General features: G+C 43.8%; 1 protein-coding gene and 1 long non-coding RNA gene across 15 annotated transcripts in view; one reads left to right on the top strand and one right to left on the bottom strand.

The window, feature by feature from the left end:
• The first annotated feature begins 2,173 nt into the window (after positions 1–2,173).
• The window catches only part of cacna1aa (calcium voltage-gated channel subunit alpha1 Aa), a 66,203-nt gene continuing 54,027 nt past the window's right edge, over positions 2,174–14,349 (top strand). For 7 of the 14 annotated variants that reach the window (XM_089019174.1, XM_089019172.1, XM_089019169.1 and 4 more), the window contains exon 1: positions 2,176–4,298. In XM_089019174.1, the coding sequence (XP_088875300.1) occupies positions 3,943–4,298 (356 nt within the window). In that variant the 5' untranslated portion in view covers positions 2,176–3,942. Of the gene's footprint in view, positions 4,299–14,349 lie in introns of all 14 variants that reach the window. The other 7 variants (XM_089019166.1, XM_089019163.1, XM_089019170.1 and 4 more) reach the window with 3 other exon arrangements.
• The window catches only part of LOC148885264 (uncharacterized), a 15,202-nt gene continuing 15,168 nt past the window's right edge, over positions 14,316–14,349 (bottom strand). The window contains exon 3 of the long non-coding RNA XR_016118109.1: positions 14,316–14,349. This exon is cut by the window's right edge and continues 105 nt beyond it. This is a non-coding gene — a long non-coding RNA (uncharacterized LOC148885264).

Below are 14,349 nucleotides of genomic sequence, written 5' to 3'. Positions count from 1 at the left end.
CTATTAGCTGTCGAGTTGGCTGGCTGTAAGCTGTCTAGCTGGTTATCTATTAGATATTTATTAGCTATACATTAGCTAGCTAGCTATATTTCTATCTATTTGAGTTACTTCGGGGTTGAGTGAACGCTGGCGTGTGTGGCTGCCGCTGCTCACCCACAGAAAAAAAATCCTGTGACTATAAAGTGACCCTGAGAGTTTCGAAATGCGCTTAGAAATCAAATGTATTATTACTATTATTATGATGATGATGATGATGATTATTATTATTATTATTATTATTATTATTATTATTATTATTATTATTATTAAGGAAATCCCCAATTTCTTTCATCATTTGTTGTTTTTTCCACTGTAACGTGATGTTGGCTAATATTTGTCTCAAACATCCACATTTTGTCTTTGCAGTGACACGGATTCATCTGGCAGAGGTTTGCATCTCAAAGTCTACATGGGATGGAATAGGTTCAGCAGGGGCGGAGTGCCCTACAAGCATCCAGCCATTGAATTATTCAATCTTATGAATCATTGAGTCACGACACTCCTTTTTTATCCACTCCTCACATCTCAAAACACAACCAAAACACACCCACCATTTTCATTTAATTTTTACATTGCCCGAGAAATACCTACAAACAAATCTGAAGGATTGTCTTGTCTTCAGGTCAGTGGAGTCAAAAGGATCATCCCAGTGGGAACACTGTACCAGTGTTGCGTTTGTGGGAAATGTACCTTTTGGAATTACGGCCTAAACTCTCTATCTCTCTCTCGATCTATCTACCTACCTACCTGCCTACCTATACCTACCTACTTACCTACCATACCCAAACCACCCACCTACCCACCCAACCTAACCTACTGACCGACTGACAGACATACTGACCTACCTATCTACCTACCAACCTACCTACTTACCTACCTACCTCCCTACCTACGTACCTAACCAACCCAAACTACTCACCTACCCACGCAACCCACCGACCGACCTACACCTACCTACCAACCTACCTACTTACCTACCTCCCTACCTACGTACCTAACCAACCCAAACTACTCACCTACCCACACAACCCACCGACCGACCTACACCTACCTACCTACCTACCTGACTACCTACCTAACCCAAACCACCCACCCTAACCTACCGATCAACTGACAGACATACCGACATACCGACCTACCTACCTATCTACCTACATACCAACCTACCTACCCACCTACCTCCCTACCTACCTAACCAACCAAAACCACCCACCTACCCACCCAACCCACCGACCGACCTACATGTACCTACCTACCTACCGACCGACTGACCTACCTACCTACCTACCTCCCTACCAACCTACGTACGTACCGACCTAAATACCTACCTACCTACCCACTTATCCATCCATCCATCCATCTAACCTTCCTCCCCATCTCTCTAGCCCCCCATGCACAATCCATCCATCCATCCATCCATCTTAGACTGTCCGCGTGCCCTTGTGGTAGGGTCACAGAACCTCTCAAAGTCGGAAGCCTTGCGTAAATGGACACAAAGCTAAACGATCGCCTTGCTTTCTGGCGTATCAGATAGACGTTTAAGGTCGTGCTGTTATTGATTGTTCTCTCCGCCAGGAAGGTTTCTCTACCACTTCAATCTCCAGCACGGGGTTGAATTAATGTTCCCGGTCACCCTTAAATATGTATCGTCATTTCCCATTCACGGAGGAAGCTATTTCTGGACTCAATCAATTGGGAAACATAATAGATTTCAAAGAATGTTTCTGCTATGAGTTTGTGGGCTTGTGTCTTTGATCCATATAAGAGGGACTTACTACAGATATCCACACCACCCCTGCCCAACCAACGCCACTGCAGTTAAATTTGTAGGCAGAATTGCTTGTAAGGCTTTGATAAGATGATGCACGTACGTGTCTAAATTTGTGGTTTGTGCAGTGTGGATGGATATTTGTCTGCCGACCAGCGCAGGATGTACACCACCTCTCACCAAGTCAGCCACGAGTGCTCAGCACACCCATGATTTTAATGAAGAGAAACAGACCGGAAAATGGACGGGCGGTACTCTGCAGCCTATTCTATGGTTATTATCAACACATCACTGGTACCACAATAAAACACACCTGTTTTGACTGAGCAAACGTTTCAGTAAATATCAACGACACACCTGACGTTGTTTAAACTCTCATGTTTGGTTTACTGAGACTCAGAATTCTTGAGGGGTGGAGTGGGAATGGAGGGTTGTCCTACAAATCATGAGGGTTCAGATCATTGCAGGTGCCACTGTATGTTGCGCATGTTCTCTGCATGTCATGGCAAAAACTGGTCACACCTTGTGAACGGGAGGAGAGGGGGAAGGAAGGTAGCCAACTTGGGGAAGGTGGGGTGGAGAGAAGAGCGCTCTCCTCCTCCATTAATTTCCAAATGTCTGTTGCTAAGAATAGCCTCCCTCCTCCTCTTTCTATCTCCGACAAACACACCACTCGCACGCGCCGTTGCAGGTGCGCGCGTGAACGCGGAGCACACAATCGCCACCTCATCCTCTCTGCATTTGGCAATTTCTATGCACATTGACATGAATTTGGGAATACTGATTCAAGGGGGTCAGCATTTCCGTCATTGTGGCTGACACGAATCGTTGTTTGGTTAAGAGGGTCTCTGAGGCAGGCTGCAAACGACATTCGCGCGTGCAAGTGGGTGCTTGCGTCATAATGCAAGTGCTGCTGGTATGGCGCACGCATAAGCTGCCTGGCGGTGTCGTTTAGAGGCACTCCGCTTCAATCACGTCTTTCCTTCTAGTCTCCATCCATCCGTCCCTCCATTCTTACGTTCTTCTGCTACTCATCCCCTCGGGGTTGCTGGTGGAGGACCCCCCCCCCCCCCAAACCCCACTCCGCCCCCACACACACGCACAACCGACACCACTTCCACGGACGAGAGCGAGGCTCGAGCAGGATTTCCAAAGGGATCCAAGAGGACGGCGGTTCGACTTTATCGGGACACGACGAAGAGACTCTGTCGATGGGAGGGTTGTAAAGACGGCGGGGGAAGATAAGATGCCGTCCCACGCGTGTCTTTGAAGCCGCGTCCTCTCCGTCCGTGGATGGCTAGGCAGGTGTTGCAAGCAGGGAGGAGGAGGATGCTGTTCGCTGCTCTCGTCTCCACTACGACGGCATGGACATTTTCAAACATGGAATTGTATGCCTTTTCCCTTTTGCACGGCGTTTAAGCCTATTAGGGTTTTTTTTCCTCTCCCCCCTCTTGTTCTACGTTCAAGGCTTGTCAGATCCTCCACTTTAAGGTAAAATTAGCAGTGCCACACTGCCATATTTTCTCAACACGACCAAATATTGCGGCTGTTTGAGAAAAAATGAAATAATAATGGTGGGATTTTATTTCCAATGGTTTTTAATTGAGCACGGTGGTTTTAGGGGAGAAGAATCACATCTGACCATGGAACATTTGTGCCATTTTTTCACATTTGATGCCATGAATGGGATTTATTAGGCCCGTGCTGTTTGAGAGCCGTCTGTACAGTAATGACATGTTGTCATGACAGTGAGGAACTAAATCTTGCGGCGTCCGTGGAGCGTTCCGATGCAGCAGGCATGACGACGGCTCGTTTTGAATAAGTCCCCATGATCTGGTGGTGGGGGAACGTCCTCAGGGTTTGGACTGATCCAAGACGACTATAGGACTTGAGACGCCCTTCAGCGGGAGCAAAAGACTGAACGTTTGACTCCCTACCACCCGCGCTTGAGAGGGACAGAGAAGGTGGTCAGTACACGGACCCTCTGGCTTCTTCAGAGCGGAAGCTGCAGAACCTTAACCATTTTAAGCCTATGAGATGTTCTGATCCGGCTGGGATGTAATGTGTGGCTGTGCAGCTGAGCACCCGTCTCCTTCTCCGCTGCTTGGTCAAGATTGGCTTCTGGTTTCCAGAGAATGGCGCGGTTTGGTGACGAGGTACCAGCCAGGTACGGTGGAGGGGCCGGCGGAGGCGGCCCGGGCGGTCGCGGTGGAGCAAGACAAGGAGGACCGCACGGACACGGGCACGGTCATGGGCATGGACATGGCCATGGACACGGGCATGCCCATGGGCACGGAATCGGCCACGGTCCACCCGGGGGACCGGGAGCCCAGAGAATGTACAAACAGTCTATGGCGCAGAGGGCCCGGACGATGGCCTTGTACAACCCGATACCAGTACGCCAGAACTGCTTCACGGTCAACCGCTCCTTGTTTATTTTCAGTGAAGACAACTTTGTGAGAAAATATGCCAAAAAGATCACCGAATGGCCATATCCTTTACCTGCACTGTCATCAGTACACTCACAATGGAAACCAGGTAGGCGAATCGTGACAGGGCGAATGAAAGCGGCCAAACAAAAATCCCTTATCCTTGTGAATGACGCCGGATTTGTCATTTATACTTAATGAAAAGCTGGCGGCAGAAACTCCAGCCTCCCTTTTTTTATGAGCTGTTGATCAGCATCAATCACTTCTGTTAGTAATTCCACGTCACGTCAGGTGGGAGCTTGATATACGATCACTGAATGTTCTCTGTGAGTATCTCTGAGTGTGATTGTGTTTTGATGCAGATAGGAGGAGGGGCAGGGAGTGGGGTTGTATCTAGGGGGCGCTGCCGATTGCTGATGTCAGCAAGTACAGATTAGGAGAAAGAAATGGGGAGAGAAGGGGAGTGGGGTAATGATGATACCACGTGAGAAGAAAAGCATTTTCTGTGCAAGAGGGTGTCGGTTTATCCATATGGTTACGTCATTGGAGTCTTTTGTGGGTTTAGGGAACAAAAAAAAACAAAAAAAAAATTAATGTGTCCCCATGAAACTTGATTTGTGTGTGTGTGTGTGTGTGTGTGATTTTATGACTAGTCTTGTGAGGACCGCTAACATTTTATAGCATACGTAGTGAGGACATTTTTGACAAGTGAGGACCTTTTGGCTGGTCCTCACAAGTTTTTCATTCTAAAGGCTTCTAGAGGGTCTATATAAGCATCTGTTAAAGTTTCAGAAAGGTCCTCACAAATTCACCCAAAATGATTTTTTTGGTGTCTATTTTCATTGCACTCGGATACACACTTTTTACTCACTGTGTGTGTTTATGTGTGTGTGTGTTTTTTTGATAAGAGGAGAAAGTTCATACCACAAAAAGTAAAACGATATTTTAACCAAATTCACTATAGGGGTGAGGACTTTGAATGAACCTATTCAGAAACCTCACCCCTGCTGTTATTTCAGTTTGAAGTCCACTTTTTATTGCTTTGTTTTTAAAGAAGTTGAAGCGGGAAATGGGGTGACATTTAGTGTTCAAATGTAACACTAGTTCTTCTCTAAACTTATCAACAACGGTGGTCCTCACTACTAATCTGGAGTTATCCCCACAAAATCATTGAAACAGGAATGTGTGTGTGTGTGTGTGTGAGTGTACGTGTGTGTGCATGTGTGTGTGTGTGTGTGTGCGTGAGTGTGTGTGTTTGTGTGTGTGTGTGTGACAGAAGCGTTCATATCTCAATTCTGCAGGTGTCTTTCTAGTTGTGAAGTGTGTGAGGCTAAAGGCCTGGCGTATCTTAATGATTTTTCAGAATGTTTTTTTACATTAATTGTAAAATTAAAAAGGATCCGCAATTCCCTCACGTGTGCAAATTTCCCCTTTTGGTAATTTTCACATTGCACCATTCCGGTGAAATGAATGGAGGGTGATGTCTCCCATTTTCGGGCGACGTGGGATGTTCGGCTGAATCGGCGTCAGTTAAACGTTTGTTCCTTGTGAGTTGAAATTGGGGCAATGACTGTATCGATTGCCATCGTGGTTTGAGCCGTGACGTAACTGCACACACTAATTGGGCTGCTCTATCGTGAAACGCAGGAGCTACTTGGGTTCATGACTCACCGGCCATTTACAAACTAGCAGAGCTATTCACAAGGCGTCTGAGGTTGTCTAACTTGGGTTTGGCCTCCGTATGTTAATTTGTTGCCATTGACTTGTCCAGGTTGAAAAAGCAATTCATAATGTTGGGTGGGTGACCACATTTTCCGATGGAATGTTTTCAAATGGAAGAGCCGCAAAAGGACATTACAGAGAGGCAAGAGAGGGTGTCAGGTTGGTTAATTACATGTCCCGTAATGGACTTGCTGTTGGTAAGGGCAATGTCAAAGGCGAGCAAGTGACTCAAAATATGACAAGTAAAGCAGAAAATCAACTTTGACTTTACAATCACGTGTACAGTGATACCTCGGTTTTCGAACGCTTTAGCTAACAAACTTTTTGCCTTACGAATGTTAAATTTGCGAGAAGTAGTTGTGCGTAACCGCAGACTCTACTGTAGCGCTTTATAATGATGTGTGCCTTTTTTTTTTAAACTTTTAGATATTTATATATTATATTTGGAAAACTTTTTACATCATTCAAGGTGCGCCTTATAGTCCGGTGTGTCTTATATATGAAAAAAAGTTTGAAAAGAGATAATTTATTAGGGGTGTGCCTTATACTACGGTGCACTTTATACACCGCAAAATATGGCAAGTGTATTTTGTTTGTACACGTTTTTACGAAGTGGCAGCTAGATACAGTAAAGTCTCGTTATATCGATATCGGATATATCGATAGTCCCGGTTATATCGATACTATTTCTATGCACGCACGGAGAAAATTACATGCAAACAGGGTCGGATATATCGATAGTCCCGGTTATATCGATATTTTTTCGGACTCCCTTGAATATTGATATAACGAGACTTTACTGTAGTTTGAACGTTGCAACATAGGCACACACTCATGCTCACGCGGATGTACTGTACATGTCCACCATATGGTGCTGAATGCGCCAACCATTTACATTGATGTACCCCCCCCCCCTCTCCATCCCTCGCGGTTGTAAGTGGAGAGCAAGTCAATACGCTCAAGGCCTCCAGAGCAACTGTGATCCCCATACAAATATAAAGTGTTAAGGGTTTTTATAAGATCATTTTATCAACTTGACCAAATGTACATATTGGACTGGTTGGAAAGACAGTTGCACCTTCAACGAGAGACCAAGTGCGGGGTCCGTTTTGTTTTTGGAGTGGACGTAGGGTCAGTGTTTACTGCAGAATCTAAATTATTTATTGTTCTTTTTTTCCTGCAGCATGTGTCTGTTGCTAACATCCCATCGCTTCCTCTGAGGTCGTATGTGTCTTGGTTTGTAACTGCTTTGTCTGCAAGTTGGTTATAGCTGGCGGCGTCCGTTCTCTAATGCCTTAACCTAAAGTGATTGGGGCCCGATTTGTACTAGCACAACCTTGTGAAAATGCAATTGATCCTAGGCCTTGTGAAGTTTGCTGCTTTGGTGGGAGTGCAGATGGATGGAGTATAAGGTTTGAAGGTGAAGGCTGAGTATACGGACTTATAGCTCGATGCAGATATATGAAAAGTATGGATGGTGTATAAAACGGTGGTGAGACCAGCCATGATGTTTGGACTAGAGACAGTGCCACTGAAGACAAGACAGGAAGCAGAGCTGAAGCTGACACAGATGAAGATGTCGAGGTTTTATTTGGAAGTGACCGGATTGGATATGATCAGGAATTAGTATATCAGAGGGACAATTCATATTAGAGGCTTCAGAGAGAAAGTCAGACTGAGATGGTTTGGACATGTCCAGTGTGCAGTAGAGTGACTGACTATATCGGAGGAAGGATGCTGAGCCTCTAAATGCCAGGCAGGAGACCGAAAGGAAGACCTAAGAGGAGGTTTATGGATGTTGTCAAAGAGGACATGAAGGTAGCTGTGTGTGAGAGAAGAAGATGTACAAAACCGGGTTAGATGGAGGACACTGAAAGGAAAAGAAAAGGAAAAGAAAAAGATGGATGGATGATGTCTGATTGCATGAACAACTAGGGCAGTGGTTCTTAAACTGGGTCCGATCTAACCTTAGGGGTTCGATGAGTGGGTCTCAGGGGTTCGGTGGATCCTATGCCGCAGAGGTCCACCCCTTAGTCTAGTCTGCAGTTAGTGGGCACAGTCATTGAAAGAAGGGTTCGATGAATGAGCATATGAAACCGGTGGGGTTCGGTGTCTTGAGTTACCGAGTTTACGTTTCAGCCTCATATAAAGCCAAATGAAAAAAATGAAACGTAATATCAGGTCAACAAAACTGCTGGTCTAGAAGAGAGTTGTAAAAGGGGCATGCATAAAAAGGTAGAGGGGGCAAGGATACACTGTTAATATACTGTCTTCGCCACGCCCACACGGGGAAATCATGACTTTGTACTTTTAAATACACTGTCCGTTTTGTCCCCGCCTACCGTCCCTGACCGAAAGGACCCGAGCCTTTGACGTCCCCTCTCACCACATGTTAACTGGCACCTTTCCTCCCCCCTCTCGCTTCAACCTGATCTGTCATCCACCCCCTCCCCCCCATCAGTGTCCCGCTCAGTCTCCTCGCCACTCCATCTTGTACTTCCTCTGCTTTGGCTTTTTTATATGACGCTAATTTAAGCATTGTGGGGGTGTTTTGATCCTGACAGCTGCGACTCGTGTTTGGTTTGGTGTGCGTGCATGTGTGTGAGCGTGCGGCAATGTGTGTTTGCCCTTGAGGTTCAATATCCCTAACTGGTAGCTTTTCGCTGTCTGGTAATAAATGTGTGAATTGATCCATAGACTAAGTTCCTTCAGGCTCTGGGAGATCTCATTGAATCTCAAATATCACATATTGAACGCAATGATGTCATCTTTTAATTTCGCCCATTTTAGAAAACATAAGCGAGCGTGTTTGTCTATGAGATTATGTGCTGAATTTACATGTGAGGAAACACTGTGGGCATTTCAAGTCAACAGCAAAGTAAAATCTCCTTTCAATCGAAGCAGATGTGAAATGGGACATGTTTCATTTAAAGTACAGAGATTGTAATTCTTATCGAGCTGAACCATCCGTATTTTCCAGTGTATAAGGGACAATCAAAAGCCTCGATTTTCTTCAAAAGATGACTCTGCGCCTTACATGTGAAGTCATATTGAGGTCTCGCAACTGCTGTCAGCAGCGACCGACTCTTTAATCAATTGCAAACATTTATGCTTTCCTTTTCAGAACTATTTGAATCATATTTATAACTGGATGAGTAACAAGTAAACATCTTCTCCGAATCTGAACTCTCTGAAGCCATTGTTTTGATTCTGGAGCAAGGCAGTCTGTGACCAAAAGTAACGTCACAAACAAGGGGGCGGGACTTTCTGAATCTGCCCAGTTCCGAGCTCATTTTGGGGCAGTTTTGGGACACTTTAAGTCATTTTTATTGGTGTTTTGCATTTGACTAAAAATATCAGCCTGCGTATTTTGGGTATTTTAGACGCTATAAAACGTTTTTCTGATGTCAGTTAGGAAAGAAAAAAATGGTGTTGGTTGTCCTTTAAAGTACAGCGAATGTAATTCTTATTGGGCTGAACTGTCGGTCTCCTTGTACTGCAAATAGACTAGTATTTTCCGGTGTATAAGGCGCACCCAAAATCCTTCATTTTTTACAAAAGATGACCCTGCGATTTATACCAGGTGCGCCTTATATGGGGAAGTTATCTTTGTGGAAGTATATGTGGATGTGAGCCTTATACACAGGATAATACGGTACATGGATTTATACTTCTGAATAATTTTGAATTGTGTTGATATGGAGAAAAACTCTTAAAATGAGTTTTCCGGCCTTATATGTTGATGTCCCAAAATTTCGTACAGAACTCTGTCAACTGTGGCCATTTTTTGGGGGTGGATGGAGGGTGACGAGTGACGTGGCAAAAAGCTATTTCAGGGATTTGGGATATGTGACGGAGAGACAAGAAATGGAAGCAGATAGTGTGTGATGGATTGATTTTTTTTTTCAAGCCCCCTCTTCTTTGGTCACGTGCGATGGCTGCGACAATACAAAAATACGCTTTCCGTCCCATACGCATGCTGTGCTGGCACATACGTACTGTCAAGAGAAAAAAAAATCAGCATGTAAATCCATATGGTTGGATCAGCACACATGACGACATCACACACAGAGCGAAACTCTGCACGCAGCTCACACATAACCGGCATCAGCATCTTGCCAAAGTGGTAATTCAGCTGGATTTGGGAGATGAGAGCGGGCAGTGGCAGGGCTGAGGCAGGCACAACATAGGCGGTTTAGAATATACAGGGCGGGAGGGGTGGGCGGAGGAGGGCGCCCGAAAGGACGAAAACGCCGATTGATGCTAAATCCTACTGAGAGAGGACAAGCGGGGCTAAACTGGCCTTTGTCGAGCAATGCCGTCCAACACGGCGCCGGTGGGCTAGGAATGTAGATTCATAGACATTATCGTAGCCGTTTTTGGACAGTGTCATTGACTAAAAATACAGGTAACATCCGACTTACGACCGAGTTCCGTTCCGACCCAACGGTCATAAGTCAAAATGGTCGTAAGTCAAAATCCATTCAAAATGTTTAATGGAGACTCGGAGGCTAAATGACTTGCAAACTCTTGTGCCATCACGCAGTCAATTGCTGTGCGAGAGTGAGATGCTGGCTGGCAAAAATTGTTGTACGCGTTACCGGCCAGCTAATAGATTTGCTATTTGCTATGTATTAGCTATCTGGCTATCTATTAGCTACCCAGCTAATAGATAGCCAGATAGCTAATACATAGCAAATAGATAGTAAAGATGCGTGTGTCCAATACATACTGTACATATTGATTTATATAGCGCTTTAACAACAACTGAAGCTGGAACAAAGAGCTAACATGGACAAAAGGCAAATGCTGTCCAATCGAGGTCTGACCAGTGCTTTATCAGCACCACAAGAAAAAACAAAAACTGAACATTTTCGGGAATGGCGCTCCCAAGTCACTCTTTTCAATTCCCGAATACATTCGGGAATGGCAGCGAATGAGTTAAGAGATTTTTAGATCACATTATATGTAGAAAAAAAATACAGTAAAGTCTCGTTATATCGATATTCAAGGGAGTCCGAAAAAATATCGATATAACCGGGACTATCGATATATCCGACCCTGTTTGCATGTAATTTTCTCCGTGCGTGCATAGAAATAGTATCGATATAACCGGGACTATCGATATATCCGATATCGATATAACGAGACTTTACCGTATTAAAATGGCAAACAACAAGGTTACGTGGACCAATCAAAATGCAGCAAAGCGATTTTCTCCCCGTAGTTCGGATAATTACACAAATCTACATTCTTGCAATCACATTAATTCTTCCGCGGGGGTCGTGACGACCGAATGAAACGATTTCGGTAGCGTCTTGCCAAAATCATAAAGCGAGTCGTAAAATGTAACACGAAAAATTGACACGGTACTTCCTGTAGGAGCGCAAAAAGAGCACTCGCTTGTTCAGGTTTTAATATGAAGGCTGGCAACGAACCAAATGGGAGCAGCTGGTCCGCCTTCCATTGGCAGACCATTCGGGTTGTGTAGTGAAGTGGAATGTGTGTGTGTGTGTGTGTGTGTGTGTGTGTGTGTGTGTGTGTGTGTGTGTGTGTATGCACGTGCATATGCGCGCTTGGATGGACAATCGATGGTTGAAGGAGGGGCATTACAGTGGGGCAGGACTGTCAAGGTTATTGAAGGGTAGATGGACCCTTTGAGAAATACAGTACATGATGTAAGATCCAAATTGGGTATATGTTCTCATTATTAGATGATTCATTTTTAAAATTTATTTTAGCGCAATGAGTTCTTATACAGATGGTTAATGCTGTTCCGGGAGTACTTTTCATCCAGCTTCAGCTGTTGTTAAAGCGCTATATCAATATGTATTGTATTGTATTGTATTGTATTGTATTGTAAATAACAAACGTAACAAATTAAATATATAAATCAGTATAGGTAACATCCGACAAATATTGATTTTTAGGACTACATAAAATTTCAATGCAGCATAAGAAACCTTAGACTCTCTTCTTTCATCAGAAAAAAAAGTGTTAATTCCTAAATTATATGGGCCTGGAGTTATATGACTTTACAGTCACAGGTTATTTTTTCTGCGGGTGAGCAGCGGCAGCCACACTCGCCAGCGTTCACTCAACCCGGAAGTAACATAAATACGAATAAAACCAAGTATATAAATTGATGGAGAAATAATTAAAAATAAATAATAAATACATTAATAAATACATAAAAAATAATGAAAATAAATGAATAAACAAATAATAACAAATGACTAAATGGATACAATATAGGAAAAAAATAAATGAAAATAAATAAACAGATGGAGAAATAAATACACATTTTTGAATAATATAAATATGAAATATAATAAAAACAGAAAATAAAAAGTGATTTTAAACAAATAAAAACAAATGAATAAATGGATGCAATAAAGGAAAAAATAATTGAAAATAAATAAACGGATGCAGAAACAAAGAAATAAATACACATTTTTCAATAATATAAATATAAAATATAATAAAAACAGTAAACAATAAAAAGTGATTTTTAACTTCAGTATAAAGTAGTTCTCCAATATTAGCATTTGAATTTATTGACTTGAATATATAGTTGCGGAAATGCGCAAAGTGTGTCAAAAGATGGAGTCATGCGATGATTGACATGCAGCACGGTAGCGCAATGTTGTCATATGCAGCGCAATGTATCGTTTCCCTCCCACTCTCCTGCGTATAGACCCCCTACTCCACACCCCACTACCCTCTTTTCACAGTCCTGCCACTAACCTACTTTCCACACGGCTCAGGATGAAAAAAAAAATACCGCAATACTCTCACACCCCTCTCTGTCTTGCGTTCGCCCACAAGTAAGCACTCATTTTGCTCCTCTCTTGCTCTTATTCGTTTTCTTCTGTTTTGCCCCCCCGCCCCGCCAACTCTTTTGCTTCTTCTTTTATCCGACTTCACCCTTTTCCATCACGTCTGTGCCCATGGGTCATTTTCTTTCTCTCATCTCTCTCTGTTTCTCTCTCGCTTTCATTTCACTCTCTATGTATGCCCCCACCCCCCTTTATTCCCCCGCCCCTCTTAATACTCGACCCTTTTCTCTTTCCGGCGGCCTCTGCATCTGCTGACACTGCCTTCTCTTTTTAAAGATATTAGCCGGAGATGGCATGATGGAGATCGAGATGATGGATGGGCTCTGTTAGCCTAGCTTAGTGAAAGAAAGGTGGAGTGGAAGAAACAGGATTGAGGTACAGTGATACCTCGGTTTACGAACCCCTTGGTTTACAAACTTTTCGGTTTACGAACGTTAAATTTATGAACATTTTACCTTGGCATACAAACTATTTTTCGGGATACACACGGAGCTGCCACAATGAGTGATGCGTCGTTCGTGAACGAGCCCGTTCTCCAAACAAGAAAATGGCAGCCGGCTTGTTTTTGGCCTCTTTTCCCCAGCCCCCAGTCGTCGGTTAAAGCCACGTGATTGGTCGAGAACGCAGCAGTGAGGGGAGGTGGTTTAAGCATTAAAGAGACAGGCAGACGACAGAGAGAGAGTGACAAAATGGATAGGAAACAGTGAAATTTGGACTCGTTTCAACTTCGGTAGTTCAAAGCCAGAGTGTAGACTGCAAGGTTAAAATTCCCATCAATCAGGCTCCACAAATAACCAGCACAAGCAAGTACAAAGTAGAAAATTATGTTTTATGGGGACCTGGGAACGGATTATTCTCATTTTAATGGTTTCCTATGGGAAATACATTTTTGGCATACACACTTTCCGCCTTACACACTCTGTCTGGGAACCAATTAAGTTCGTAAGCCAAGGTATCACTGTAGTTGGAGGTGGAGGAATCGAACATATTTGCTTGTTTGCGTCATCACGAACATTTATCACTTCTCAACGTGGATGTTTAGGCAAACACACACCAAAGTCATATATGAAGACAACCAATCTGAAAGAATGAGCATCTCGTCTCCCTTTCCCTTAATTTCTTTTCTTGCTTTGGAGTCACGGCTATATATAGCCGTTAAAAAGGAGCAGGAAGCAATTCATTATTGAAGGTTTATGGCAAACGGAGTCATTTATTCATGTGCAAGATTTTGCCTATGTGTGCATACACACGTCGCAGGATAAAGATGGAGATCATTAAACCAAAGCAGAGGCGGGGCATGGATTTCATCGCTAGGCCTTCAGTGGTGCTATGTCTGAATCAATCCAGACTGAAAAAATGTGAGCTGTAATTTACTACAAGTCCACTAGGGGGTGGCATTAGCCAGGAAATAACTGACTGACTTTTCTTAATGATACGTCTGTGTAAGCTCTCAGTCGTACAGGAGTCGATGAGAATCATCGTCAATCATTATCTTACCTCCTCTTTTCGTCAGCTAGCTCGTCAGCTGTTGTGTTTCATTGCGTACGTTTGG

The sequence above is a fragment of the Hippocampus bargibanti genome, linkage group LG17, assembly GCF_051943395.1.
Source record: "Hippocampus bargibanti isolate YZ-2025 linkage group LG17, ASM5194339v1, whole genome shotgun sequence".
NCBI classification, from domain to species: Eukaryota; Metazoa; Chordata; class Actinopteri; order Syngnathiformes; family Syngnathidae; genus Hippocampus; species Hippocampus bargibanti.
Note: the sequence above shows the minus strand (reverse complement) of the source record. Positions and strands in the feature narration are given on the sequence as shown.